Source organism: Pavona decussata, unplaced genomic scaffold (assembly GCF_977016875.1).
Source record: "Pavona decussata unplaced genomic scaffold, jaPavDecu1.1 SCAFFOLD_207, whole genome shotgun sequence".
Taxonomy (NCBI): domain Eukaryota; kingdom Metazoa; phylum Cnidaria; class Anthozoa; order Scleractinia; family Agariciidae; genus Pavona; species Pavona decussata.
Window position 1 is genome coordinate 2,661,172 of NW_028145612.1, and position 15,030 is coordinate 2,676,201.

At 38.2% G+C, this 15,030-nt stretch overlaps 1 protein-coding gene across 2 annotated transcripts in view; it reads right to left on the minus strand.

Moving 5' to 3' along the window:
• Positions 1 to 15,030, minus strand: part of LOC146460900 (uncharacterized) — a 40,920-nt gene that overhangs the window by 14,075 nt on the left and 11,815 nt on the right. For both annotated transcript variants that reach the window (XM_085087647.1, XM_085087648.1), the window contains exons 5-14: positions 11,584 to 11,742; positions 10,566 to 10,648; positions 8,192 to 8,231; positions 5,741 to 5,953; positions 4,843 to 5,034; positions 4,319 to 4,642; positions 3,502 to 3,563; positions 2,075 to 2,125; positions 1,284 to 1,395; positions 372 to 485 (exon numbers count right to left, since the gene is read on the minus strand). In XM_085087647.1, the coding sequence (XP_084943773.1) occupies positions 372 to 485; positions 1,284 to 1,395; positions 2,075 to 2,125; positions 3,502 to 3,563; positions 4,319 to 4,642; positions 4,843 to 5,034; positions 5,741 to 5,953; positions 8,192 to 8,231; positions 10,566 to 10,648; positions 11,584 to 11,742 (1,350 nt within the window). The remainder of the gene's footprint in view (positions 1 to 371; positions 486 to 1,283; positions 1,396 to 2,074; positions 2,126 to 3,501; positions 3,564 to 4,318; positions 4,643 to 4,842; positions 5,035 to 5,740; positions 5,954 to 8,191; positions 8,232 to 10,565; positions 10,649 to 11,583; positions 11,743 to 15,030) is intronic.

The following is a 15,030-nucleotide window of genomic DNA, read 5'->3' on the forward strand; positions in this document are numbered from 1 at the left end:
TATATTTTTGTTGTTGTTGATTTTTGTTTGTTTTTTTTAGTAAAAATTCAGTTTCATCACCTTATTTTCATGACACTAGCACAAATTCTACATTTTTTGTAGCAGGCATTTCACTTCGTTTGTTTGTTTGTTTGTTTTGGGGACAAAAGTGGAAGCCCTGTATTCCCCAGGGAGTGCTTTGAAGGACTGACGATTGATGCTGAGACTTTTTGGGAGTAAATATTTTTGCATTAATATTTCTCAAGTGCCCTTTCACATAGACTTTTTCTTTTCCTGTAGCTTATGCAACTATTCAATTCTATTCATTTTAAAAATCAAATCTGATAAAACGTATTCACACGTATCAAACTGCAATCGATTGCAGAACCTACCATTTGAAAGATCAATAGAGCCAGGTAATAAACTGACAGATCCTTGTGACCCATCATCTTGTTCTGGAACTGTTATCGTTTTGTTGAAGTCTGCTGTGGCTACTACATGGAACTCTAAATTAGAACGGAGACAAACAAAGTCATTTAGACGTATGAGAATTAATATTCAAGACACGCATAAATTTGATTTCCTGTTAGCATCATTTCTAAAACTACATACAAAATGAAGTAGATATGATTTTTTTTTAACCAATTTTGTTAGAACACGTTGTTGTTATTTTTTTTTTTAAATTCATTCCACTAAAATCGAAAGCCTAGGTTAAGTGAAAAATCATGGCTTGTATTTAGAAAGCACGAAGGAAAAGCCCTGCCCCAGTAAATCAATCAATCCATCCATCATTCAATCAATCAATCAATCAATCAATCAATCAATCAATCAGTCATATCATATCAAATCATATCAAATCATATCATATCATATCATATCATATCATATCATATCATATCATATCATATCATATCATATCATTTCATCTTATTTACATGTTGTTGTTGTTTTTCCGGGAAATATGAATCAAATATGAAGTAACAGCCACTCCGAGTGAACTGGAATAATTTTCCAACAGAAAAGCAGTATTTACCCCAGCATTCATTTCGAAAAATCAAAAAAGAAAGGTTCCAAAGTAAGGTGTTAGTAATATATTGCTCCTGATAACTTGAATAAGAAATGTTTTAGACTCCCCTAAAAAGGCAATATCATGCGGTCAGTATATTATAGGTGGATTCTTTTTTATTTACTTTTGGAAGGTAACCATCAGCTGTGAGAATAAAATGGATACCAGGAAGCCTTGAAGCTGAGGAGCTGTAGCTCAAAAAGTGTGTAACAGCACTTTACTCGTAAAACAAAATTACCTATAAAATCTAGACGATACGAGAGTGATAGCCTTCCAGTGTTGCTTGCTTTAAGAATTGTTCTCAGCAATGGATGCACCAAGTCGTCTATGTTCACAAGTAACTTTTGAATCTGTTGAATAGACCACTGTTCTACAGACACAATTTGTAAGTTATTATCTAGTTATTTATTAATTAATTAATTTATTTATTTTACTTGATTCATTCATTCATATATGACTTGTTTATACATTCGTGGAAATTCCTATTACTTTAGATAACTTCATTTTAAAGCAATATTCTGCAAGGCGCATGTAGCTTAGGCTACTAGGCTAGGTGGCGGGTTACAAGTTAGGATAATAATAAATTAGTGAGAAGTGAAAAGAATAGGTAACATCTGTATACATAAATAAACGAAATGACTAAAAGGGAAAGAAAAATAATGGGTTTTCCCTTAACCAAATGGTTTTTCTCAAAGTTAAACAGATTTAATAAAAGTGGCCATAACTAAGCAAAACGTTGGCATAATGACAAGAGGGCGTAACTGAAATCATCATCATGCAGCATCATCATAATCATTCTCTTCTTGGTCTCCTTCCTCCACCTTATCCTGGCCTTTATTGTCAACGTCACCATCGCTGTTGTCATTATCATCGTCATTATCGACCATTGCCCGTGCCATGCCACACACGCGGGAATTATATTTTTTGTGTAAAACCCTCCGCGGATGAGAGACGTCTTGTTGCAAGGGGCACAGAAGTTTGACAATCATCAATCAATATGAAAGGTAATTTACAATATGTACAACTCACCGAGGAAGCTGTGCAGTTAAAAAGGCTTGTTTGCTCGTTCACTCTTTTGCCCTGAGGATAAAAGCAACAATAAGCAAAATGCTATAGGTAATATAACAAATAAATATAGCTATAATTTGTTTATCTACATAATTATACTAGTTATACTTCTATTTCTTTCTGTCTTTGTTTTTTTTAAATGTGTTTTCGCTGAACATGTCAAACAACGGGAGCACATCCAACAAAATTAGATATAAATAAAACAAATTATATTCGGATGACAAAAAATCTTATTTCAATAATCCTTATGTCAGCACTAAACAGTCTATTGATTGAGAAAAGGGGGAGAGAAAGGGGGGCAAGGGAGGTGGGGGGGGGGGGGGGTTACCACCGCCAAGCTTCTGATTTTTGCAGAAATTTACCGAGGAGCAATTTGGTATGATTTGGAGATTTCTATTTGCTATATAGAGAAAAACTGAGTTTGTTTTCGTCTTTTCCTAAGACGTTCTTTGACATTCGGTGTATTCCGGGTTTGAAGTAGAAAATCGATCGCGGGTGCCAAGGAAAGTTCTTTTACATTTCTATCGGTAAGTTACTGACTAGGTTGTCACGCCGGTGTAAATTGGAAAGGGAAAACCCTAACCGTAAATCACTCTTTTTCACCCTTCCCACTTGTCCCCCACGCCACTGTTTTGTCGTATCCAGTCTTAGTAGTTTTATCTACTTTTGACCTCCATTGACCGAGATTTCCCATTATCTGGAAGAAAAATGACTTGGTATTCATTATCAATTTTTTTTTATGAAAAACCGCTGATCCGACCTGATGATTCATTGACTCATGACTCATGACTCATGACTCATTGACTCATTTGACTCATAAAACATCCGTTCTCTTTATTTGAAGTGTTTGTGATCAATTTTAATCAATTGAATGTTTTCTGTACGGAAAGAGAATTATGGAAATCCAAGATGGACCTTGAACGGTGTAGAACTAGTAAAGTCATGCCGATCCTTTGTGTCAGCGTCGTCCCATTTTGCGGACCTAAAAGGAACAGGCACTATATGCCTTCCGTTTTTAAACTGTCCCAACCTTAAAGTGTTCACCACCCCACCCTTAATCTTCGTTCTCAGAAACTCAAGAAAAGTCCTGGCTCAATAGGACAAGGCATGTTTGTCTTTAGTGACATATTTAAGTGTATCTCACACGAAGCAATTTCGCGCGTAGGGGCAGTCATTGCTAAAAGGGTAAGACCAAAATAGCCTCCTACCCCGATCTCACTCTGCAGAAATGTTCGACCTGACATGCAGTGGAAGATATGGGTATGAGATAAGGACCAAAATTCATAAAACTTTATTTTTCTTGTTGATACAAATTACTGTTTATGCCCATAGTTAGTTAAGTAGGTAGATGATTCAGATATAGTAACGTGAAGTTAGTTTAAACTTACAAGAGCTTTCAACGTTTTGTTTACTGAAGACAAATTATCCACTTCTCCTGTGTCTGTAGACCCTGACAAGAAATAAAGTGGCTATCGCATTAGCTTTCACTGAAAGCACTGAATATTATCACCTTAACTCAAATACTTTCAAGCTCACCAGACCAATTTAATGTCGCGATGAAAGCTATAAAATTCACTGCACTTCTGGTAGCGCTGACTGTGTACGTCTCCTGATTACTCAGATTTTTTCGATAAAGCTTTGGTAACATAAGCCTTTCAGGTGAGACGTCCATATGGAATAGCATTTTAGGACTAAATTTGACAGAGTTTTGTGTATCTAGCTACATGGTCGTATATAACTGCCATGAAAATTGAAGATGGAAACCTTGCGAGCTCTAATACTCAAATATGAAATAACGAAATTTTTCAAAGTTATTGGCGTTTTCTTTTGTAAAAATGGGGCATTAAAATATATTCTAATTCATCAAACTCTTGCGCCGCTGTAACAGCTGGTAAATTTTTTAAAATTCAAATTTTCGTTAGTTAGGGCGCCAAAAATAAAAAAAAGTCAATTAATTACATCTAGCAGACAGGACTGTTTTTGTCATCACAACTCCGCGATGTTAGACTCGTTTCCTACAAAGACAATAAACTTTTTGATTCTTTCATATGAGGCCCAAACGTATCAGATTGTATTGTACATGTTGAGTTAGGTGCAACTTCATGATTGTAGGGTACATATAAACACTAATAATCTGAAATTGACGTTTTAAAGTTATATCGATGTAGTGAAATGACGAAACTCATCTGAACAGAGTCTGCTTACCAGGTGGAAGTGATGTCATAATGGACTGGTTGCCTTGTGTAATTAGTTTTTCAGTGGAGAGATTTGTTGGTTTTTTTGTGCTAGGATTTCCAGGTTTGGTTGGTGCTGCTGTGCTGTAGTTTCCAGGCTTAGTTGTCGGCTGTGTTGTGCTGTAATTTTTAGGTCTGCTAAAGTTTTCGCTACTGGTCTTTGTTGTTACAGTTGAATATCGGTGGCTCTTGGGAGTAGTTTTGATCTGATATCCAGTTGTAAGGTGCGGGCTAGCCACAGTGCTTCTTTCAGGAATTGACGTTGTGTTCCCATTTTCTGAAGAAGGGTGGGTTTCTGTTGATGAAGTAATTGTAGAGTATAAACAGTTTCTTGTTACAGAAGGATTTTTTTGCATTTATTTACTTTTCTGCTTTAAATTGGAAAGGAAAGACGTTTTTATATACTATATACTTCTCAAATTTCACATTCATAGCTTTATTGTTCTTTCGTACATCGAGGAATAGCACCTGCGTAATGGACAATGTCGTACATACCAGTGCAATTTTGAAGATGAGAGCGGTTGTTTGGAGTATTACAGTCGGCATAATAAGTTGCTGTCTTATGACGTACAACATCGGCTGTTTCTTCCAATTTAGGTAAGATACGCAGAGAAGCTTGTTTCCAATGGCAGTCCCAGACTCGAATCGTGTCATTATCGAATCTTGTAGAAATTAGCAAACAGGATGCTGCAACAGATGAACATATGCTAGTTGAAAATAAGCAAAGAGAACTAAACCTAGGTAGGCAGCTTTTATTGTGCAAATGTGTGCACTCTGTCGGCGTGGTCACACTCCATCTTGATTTCGCATTGAAATTGCCCTGATATTCCCAAAAATTGGCCAAAAAATCACCGCAAAAGGGAACATGCGTTACCCCGACATTGGAAAAAGTTTGCACCAGAGTAGTATAAACCGCGTTGGTGCCTAGGTAAGTGCCTAGGTAAATCATTAAAATGCAGAATAATGTTATAAAGTTGTTTTTAGTAAAACAAACGGTACAAACTGGGAAGCTGGTAACTAAATGTATTCTGCGGTACCTGCTGCCTGCCTGAAAGCGTGCAAAACATTTGTCTCGCTTGCTTTGAACAACACATACACAATACTTTCAAAATCCTAAGTTATCGTCCTTCACAAGCAACGTGTACGTTAGGAGAGGGGCAAAGGACAAAAAGGTTGAAAGACATTGAGACTGGAAAAACGGGAAAAAGGGATTATGGTTGTGGATAGGAATTGAGCAAGGCGCTCTCAAAACATGGGAAGCAGTTGCAATTGTGCTTGTGTTCGCCCTCTCTTCCCCGTTGCCGGCTTCTCCCAACTGTAACTGCTCTTCCCAAAGTCTTTCCCTTTTTCATTCAGAGCTGTCTGTGGGACATCATGCAAATAAATGTAATACCTGGTCCTACTGTAGGTGTGGAGTTTCCCTTCTTAGTGATAGCTTCACAACACATTCTAGCCGTTTCTGATGCCTCATCTATTTCTTCAAATCGTTTGCAAGTAAGGTTAATGTAGACTTGCGTTGAAGAGCTCGCGCAATTCCATGAAATGCTTCCTTGCAGCGACTGAGTTATCCTTCGTAACGTAGTGTTTCTCTTTTCCGTGCACATTACTGCCGGAAGAGAAGATTAACAAGTGAGTGGTTATGGCAGGTTTGGTGATGACAATTTTAGTTTCCCCATTACCCCCGGTGCATATATCATGGAAGTTAAAAAGCACCTACAAAACTGCTCTTGCTAAGCTTCGAAATCAAATAAAGTTTTCAACGACTAATATCAATCGCTACAACAAAGATGCCAAAAGGAAGGCTATGGGGACAGTCTTGCTCCGAACTCGCTTTTCTTTTATACTGCTACACTTCCATTAAAGATAATGATACGGTTTAAAGGTAAACATTTTTGTTAAAAAAAATAATAATAATAAAATAGAATAAAACATGGACGATCGGGCCCAGACTTAGATCTTCAACCACTCTTCTACTTAAAACGACATGATTAAATAATGCCTTAAGACAAATGGCATGCTATTTACTTAATATTGAAAAAAAGGTGTAATGTTTTAAGATTGATGAATAAATGATAGATGTACTTTTCTTTTCGACAGAAACAGGGGAATACTCGGGTAAAAGAAAACACGAGTTCTCCCAGCAGGAGTCGAACTTATTTTCCGATAACTAGTTCGAATGCTCTACCACTGGGCTACAGCATCCTAACAGTATACAGGTTTTTTGTCACATGAACCTAATTAAATGGCCTTATCTTAAGGTTTTCCCCAACAAAACATTTTATTCTTATTTTGAAAACACCTTGACAGCTTAATGGCTAATTCTCCTATAGCTAATATTCTCTATAATTTGCCTTTTATTTATTTTTAACAAACACAGCTGTTCTGATCAAATGTGGATGCAATCATGATTAAAAGTTTGCTGCTGCGAGATCGCTTTAATTATGGAAATTTATATTGCTCAAGAAAAGGAATGGCTTAACAAGTTATGCTTCCAATTAATTTGCATATTTTAATTATGAAATGTTCACCAATACAAAAACTGAGTGATTGTTTTTTGTTGTTAATTATTAAAGACAAAACCCAGCATGTTTTTAAAGTATTATATTAATGAAAAGATATAAGTTCTTGCGTTGAACATTCGATTGACTAATTTCATAGTTCAAGCGCTAAGTTGTTGATCAAGAGAATCGTAATCAAACACACTTGTGGCAAATCCTTTGCTTCCATATTCATGATCGTGACAGGTGAAGACTTCTGGAAATTACACGAAGCGTAGCATAAACTGATGAGTCTGTTTCTGGAAAACATCATCTGTTTTCTTTTGCTAAAAGGTTTTTGCGGATTGTATGCAAATTTTGTAATGTGTTCGATTGAAAATTATTTCTGTCAAAACAAATTTACAGCTTGTTTTGAAAAGTACAAAATATATTTTTTTTGTAGGATACAAATATTTCTATAAAAAGCCAAATAAATTTATCAAGTGTTGTATAAAAATATAGTATCATATATATATTTTTTTGTTTCTTCTTAACAGACATTACATCATAGCTTAACGAAGCGTATTTCGTCTTTAATAGAATTGCACTTTGAATATTTTCAAAGAAAACCCGCGCCTTTACGAAAATTTTGAATAAAGTGCGATATTACTCGAAAAGAAGTGTAAAGGACAGTTTTAGTACAACAGACAGAGCTAAAGTAAGTACAGCCTTAAGTTTTGCAGGATCGCAAAGCATCCGGGTAAGAGATAGCTTAGTTTACAACGCCATTTTTACTCGAAATCCGTAAGATTTTACAAATGGAACGAGACGGATTTGTGAAGATGGAATCAGATGAGTTTACTTGTTACAGGATGGCTTTCATACGGGAATAATTTCTGGTCAGTTAAAGCACAAGGACTGAACGTGAGGTGTCTAGCCAAGCCTGTGAATATTAAACGATGTATTTTTTTTTGTTTATGTCCGCGAGGTCAAAAAATTAGTCAGCTCTAATGGATCTTAAATATTCCCTCCGGTAAGCAATGTCATTCGACGGGTTTAGAGGGAGTGTCAGTTGATTTTAATCTGTTGGTGCTTTGTTTTAATTCAGTCTTTGGTAGAAATATTTCACACCGTGAATTTTGTTTATGCTTGAAGAATTATATTTAAAGGTCCCGGTTGCTAAGAACACGAATGTCTTAAATTTATCTTAACTTTATAAGTAGAAATTATTTTATATTCATACCCACACATTTGACTCGGATATATTAAATTAATCGAAGGTGACGATTTTTCTCTGCTCTTGTCGGAAAACCGTCGAGCAATAATGTCCCATAGCAAGAAAAACCAAAATCATTTATTAAACTCACCTGTGTGCAAAGAGCACTTTTTCTGTTGCGGCAAACTTGGCTAGACGTAAGGAGAAGGATAAATTTGAATTAGCTGAATTGAGATGATAATATGAACTGATACAAAAATACAACGAACCTTTCCGCATAGCAATATGACTAAAGCCAAAAGCCCGCTTTTCTTGATGATGGTAGTTTTCATCTTTCTACAGCAAGCAAAACCATCGCTGTCATTGAGATAAAAGAGTGTTCTAAACGTTCCCCGTTGTTTGGTCTCATTTCCATTCGGACAGCGGCGCTTGCACGTCACCGATAATGCATTCGTGACATTTTAATTCATCGCAATCACTCTTGTTATCGCGTTAATTGGACCCATGTCATGATCACCAAATGATCATAAATTTGAACCGGATAGGATTTTAACATGATATAGGACAAATGTTGTACTTTAAGGGAAATACGAAAACTGTAGATCCAAGACTAGGATTCGTTGTAAAAATAAGTAAAAAAAAACATTCTCTGGTTAAAACACTTAAGGTTGAGGTCTCAGAAACCCGACTACTGTCTTCAACGGAAAAAATTTAAAAATCAGATGAAGACAACAGTCATGGTTGACAAAAGCTTACAGTTAGGAATATCAAAGGTCTTCAGAAGGGAAAAGGGTTTTTATTATATCTGAGATATGAAAAAAAAAACTTGGAAAAATGAATAGCAGGATGGATAGTAATGGCATTTGCATTTAGTTAGTCCAACTGGAATTTAAAAAAATTCTGGCTACACTGATTATTTTCCACTGGAATCCAACCTTCGGAGATTGGATAGTGATATGTCTTGAACATATGAAAATTCTAAGGCAATTTTAGACCAGGAAGTGAAACACACAACATAACCATGGGTCGCACTTAGGCAAAGTTTAAAACTCCGCAAAAAACTGAAAACGGCTGACCGGAAAAGAACATTTTAAGTCAAACTGAGTGGGGTCGCGCTTGTGGGAGGTAAATGTCTAAAATCTCGGCCCACAAGCTGATCAACCTTTTTCTCTTGATTGGTCGGCCATTTCTCGTAAGGCCGCTTTGGCTCCTCAAGCTCAGGAGAAGTTGACGAGGGCAAACTCTGCGAAGTGCTCGCCTGGGCTTCACTCGTTGCCTTACTGTAAATGTGGTCGCCACTTAGCACCCGAAGGTATATAAATTGCCAGTATTCGGCGCCGAAAAAAGCGGGGAATTGCCAGGGATTTGTAGTGGTTAGAAAATCCACGTCCGTCCATGACAAAGAAAGAGCGCGAACTGGAGCAAATCCCGTGCTTTTTTTCAACTTTATTTCAAATGTTCTGTTTTATATTTTAAGCGTTTACAGCTGTGATCCCTATTGTTCAACTCGATTTTCGGACAATCTGCCTGCCCCCAAGCACTAGGGCGTCTTTGACGTTTTTACCGATTTTAACAGACTTTTGTAAACTGGAAAAGTAAAGGTCGCACTGTGGTGTCTTTTGTTGAGAGCTTTTAAACGCAAAGTTAAGCCTGGTTTACACTGCGACATAAGCATAAGCACAAGCATAAACATAAGCATAACGAACGTTCACATTTGTTGCATAAGCATAAGGAAAGCGACATACGCAAGCGCAAAGAGCTCCAGAATGAAGCGGCGGGAGTATGGGACGATTCACGTTTTCAAAATGGCGGACGAAGAAGAAATTCTGCTGCTGCTATTGCCGCTCCGCAGACAAAGAAGAGAACAAGGACGTGTAACCAGAAAGAGGTCCTGTTGGTGAGATCCTCTGAGGATTTGTCGTAGAGATTTGTCGCGAACTGCCTCAGCAAATTTCTCGTAGAAAACAGTATTCTCAGACGCCAGACATGACGGAGTAGCATTGGACACTATTAACGTAAATATCCGCTGGCATAAAACACAGCTGCTTCCTTGGGATTATGCTTATGCTTACGTTACACACGGTTTACACACTTATTTTAGCGACATAAGCATAAGCATAAGCGCAAGCATAAGAAAATAGAAACGATTCCTTTTTCGTATGCTTATGCTTATTTCACTCCCGGTTTACACTGCTTATGCTTATGTCGCAATGTAAACCACGCTTAATCACAGTCTCGCAAAAAAAACAAAAATTGCCAAGTGCGACCCATGGTGCCTTCCCCAGCCAGATATCCAAGTTAAATTTTCAAGACCTTTTGAAAAGATTTGAATTCACTTAACAAGCGAAGATGAGTTTTAGTTGTGAAAGTAATGAGTTGCGTCCTAGTAAAAATGCGTTAATGAACGAAGTAGATTACTGTTACAAAAAAATTGTAGAATTTCAAAGTTGGCTGGGAATTTTTTTGATAGTTCAGGGTTCAGGTTGCAGATTTCTTTAAGGACACCATCATCATTCATCACTTACAAGGATTGACTCTATTATGGCTTGCATGGTTTTGTTCCTTCTCCCTTGCTGGGTTCTATTTGCCTGATGAAAGCCGTTATCACCTAAAGAGTCAAAGTTATCCTCATCTTATTATTTTGACACTGTCAGTCCTAAGATGGATAATTATACCCTTCTCTTAAATTAATAACTCTACGTTATATTTTGCCATGCTTTGTCCTATAGCGGGACTTTTCCATTCGTCTGGAACAAACTATCAAATTCGAGGCTGGAAAAAGTTACCTGAGAAAAACAAGAATGTGCTTTAATAGTTTGATTTGAATTGTTATGTTGGGTGCTTTCTTAAAATCGAATTGACGTCACGCATAGGACGATAGACTTACACTCTTTTCTTTTATAAGAATCTTTTTTTATAAGAACGTTGAGGCTGAGATTACTTAAAATTTAAGAACATACTTAGAACATTACTCAGGCTGAGAGTTAGACTAGTTATAAACATTTTTATTTTGACAACATGTTTTTTAAAATGAACAGTATAAATACGGATAAAATAATACATGTAAAACGTCAGTCTATATTGTCCAATTAGCCCAAAAAACAACGAGAACGAGAACAGAGAACATCTTAAGAACTTTTCAGGCTCAAATTGCCAAAACAAATAAGAACGTTCAGCCTCAGCCTCAAAATTAGACGTTCTTATAAAAAAAGAGTGTATTTAATATTTGCAGATTGACGTTTCCAAGAATTCGGACTCCCACAGAAGACTTATGACAATTCTTATGCGGACCAAAATTTTCGTAGCAATAGTGATCTAAATGGTATCTGAAAATAACCCGAACTGTGAAACTGATGTGACATATGGGCCCCATATTGGCAGCCTGTTCCAGGCTCGTAGAGAGACGCGCGAAGGAGAGCACGAGGGGACGAAAACGAGGGGGGATATTGGGAGCTCCGAATTGTGGTCTCCTGGTTACGCCAAATACATAAACGACATAGACAATTAACACAGAAGGCAATCTTAAAAACAAGCACCACTTACAGTTACGTTTCAGCTTATGTAATTGTATGGATCGTCCATGGTCAATGAGTAGACACATTTGATCCCATCGGCAGGTGAACGTTTCATTTGAAAGCGATTCCTCTCCACAGCCTGTCAAATTCATTCCGCAGTGTATTCCAGGAAGTAAAATAAGTGAACCTACGGAAAATAATTTTGTGAGAATGATTTACGGTTGTTGTTGCCATCGGTGAGAAGCTCTACACATTGATCTACCCTGAGGTTAAGGGGGGACTAAGCCACACGTGAGGAGAGGCGTTCTGTACTTCCCTTGTCCCATGCCACTTTCTTTTCTTTTCTTTTTCTGTGGAGTGGTGGGGGGTTAGCTTATTACTCTCAGGTATCCACTTAATTCCCAAATTTGATACTGAGTATCCCGGATTCTCTGTCGTTAATATCCCCTAAATGTGTAGAAATGGCTAAGTATTTTAAATCCTGTACTATGGGAAGTGTATCGTAAAGAATAAGGTCATAACGTTTTTAAAGAGCACAGAACGTTGTGTTAAAACGTGCTCAAGCCGGGCATTTAGATATTTTACCTTCAGGACCCGGTTGCGCGCATTCATTGTTTTGGCATAAACCCCATGAAACATATATTCTTTTAAGCTTAATAATCCTAGGCAAAGGTACGAAAAGAACCTTTGCATATCTGACACTTTTCTCACGCTGTTATCCGGTGGACTAACTACTATGAGAAGACTAGTACGACTAAGGTACTGTCGCATCGTTTGCATTGACAGATCGAGCATTGCGTCGACGAATAAGAGAATTTTTGGCATTTTCTCCGGGTAACGTAGCTTTGGTTAAATAGTTTTTATCTAAAAGAGACCTTTTTCATAATTTTATACAACTAACTGCTGAAGACTGCACTAGTTCGTTCGAAATTCACTTAATGTTCAACAACGTTGTAATAGACACAGTTTCACGATTGGTCTCTTCAGCACACTCTTTCCTACTTGGACATCAGCAACTCTGGTCTTTCCCAGGGAATACCTGGAAAATTCGCCCTAGGTGCTATTTTCCTCTCGGAGTGTAAGGAGACATGACAATGACCTCATCACCAACTTTCAGGTCAGCTTGGTTGCTACGCCACTTCTTCCTTGCGCTTAGTCCTGGGATCCACTCCCGTAAACACCTATGAAAAAAGTGTCAAACAACACGGCGCCATCTCTTCCTTGAATTAAACGCCACAACATCAACACAGTCAGGTGCAAACCTTCCTCCTCATTGGCCGTGAAGGAAATGGTTTGGCGTAAGTGGGGTCAGCTCAGTTGGGTAATGGTCGATTGATATGTCAGTGGCCGAGAATTAATTAAGTCTTCTGCACCAACGACTGCGCTTAATATTTCCTCATTTGTGATGTCTGCAGAGCCCAAGATAGCGTTCCCACTGACAGGGCCACTCGCCTGCATCAATACAATGATTGAATAGCAAAAGCTTGCATTTCTCCGACTCGATTGGACACAAATGGCTGGAACCTTCGGCTCTGTCCACGAATCCAGTAAAGTGCGTCCAGGTTATCGGACCAGAAGACCCTTACTCGTCTCTCAATTCCAAGTGCACTGCCGATTGATTCACTGAGTTTGATTCCTATGACTGCCGCCATTAGTTCCAATCGAGGTATGCTTACAGCTTGGAGCGGTGCAATACGAGACGATAACTGACAGTCTCATCCTTGTAGAGGTGCTTTGTGTAACAAGCCGCACCATATGCCTCTTGGAACACATCCACCGAATGCGTGCAAAGTTACCTCCTTGACTGCTGCTTCGGCTGCTGCTTGGTAGGGCTAACAGTTCATTAAACCACCGCACAGCCTTCATCGAAAGGTCTCCACCAACCGGTTCATCCCAGTCAACAACGCTTACCCACATCTCTTGAAGCAGAACCTTACGGTGTATGGTGACAGCAGAACAAGAGGGTCGAACTATGTCGCTATCGACTTGAGGAAGCTGCGTTTTGTAAGGTCATGTTTCTTTGTAGGCTGGTTAACCTGAAACTTAAATACATCTTCCACTGGACACCACAGGAACAATTCCAAGGTTTTAAACAGGAAGTTCCAGTATAAAAGGGGCCTGGCCTGGCCATTCTCACCTTCAGATGCCAATCAACCGCCAGTGCGAAAACGACTACAAACAAAATGTGCCTTTTTCTTCGGCTTTAACAGATAAAATCGGCCTAGTTTTCAGAATAACCCTTGTTAAACATATTAGATTTGATATATTATACTGCTGTACTGATATTATAATGTTTCGAGGCATATTTTTCATTGTGAGTCAACAAGTTGCCACGACTTTACAGCGTCTAAATTTGCATCTCACGCCCGCAAAGGAGTGAAATGAAGGAGGGGCTTGCCCTTTTATAGCGGAACTTCTTGTTTAACAGGAGGTAGTTCATCACGGTCAAGATCAACCTCTGTGGCACAGTCTGAAGATCGTACATTCCGCAACACTTCAGGTTCATTTTATAACCACTTTCTGGATTACATTCTGGCAGATACCCAGAGCTGTGACAGCTGTCTGTAGAGTTTGACTGCGGTCTTCTTCACATCAGGTAAGGAATCCATGTAGTCATCCATATAGATACTTATCAAGACAGTTTTGGCAGCTAGTGGGAACTCTGACTAACGTTTCCTTGCATGTTCTTGGGCAACAAACTGGGCATGAAAAGGAGAGGAATTCACACCAAACACAACTCGGTGTCACAAAAATTCCTATTATTCAAGTTTTCGTTGTTTTCATTTTATGCGTTCCTTTTGCATGAAGAAATTTAATCGTTTCTTTTTATTATCTAAATTCGTTAGGGATATTGTTAATTATTTGTAGTCTTAATTCGTCGTATTTTTATCTGTAAAAAAATGTCACTAGTATATTAGTAGCTATTGTCTTAGGAAATTGTGTGTAGTATTGTAAATTTAAATGTACTCTAATTTACTATTATTATTCTCATCACCGCGTAATCAGCATTTATTGTACATTTTGCAGTTAGCGTTTTCTAGAATCTTCTTTGTAATGTCGTAATTGTGTAAGAGATAAAATAAAAAATAAAATAAAATAAAATAAAATAAATGGGAATTTCAGTGGAATCCACGGGGTGGCTCTTCTCTCCACTGTTTCCAGGTCGAATTGGAATTTGGAAATGTTGGTTTTTGTGGAGGGAGGAAAACTGGCGTACCCGGAGAAAAACCCTCGGAGCAGGGACGAGAACCAACAACAAACTCAACCCACATATGACGCCGAGTCCGGGAATCGAACCTGGGCCACATTGGTGGGAGGCGAGTGCTCTCACCACTGCGCCATCCCTGCTCCCACTCCCAAGAGTATTTAAATAGAGGTCATGTTGTTGTTTGTTGTTGGTTATCAATCTTGGCAAGGATTGGGCGAAGAAGTAAGGAGAGAAGGCGCGACACTGTTGATCGACATTAGCAGGGAG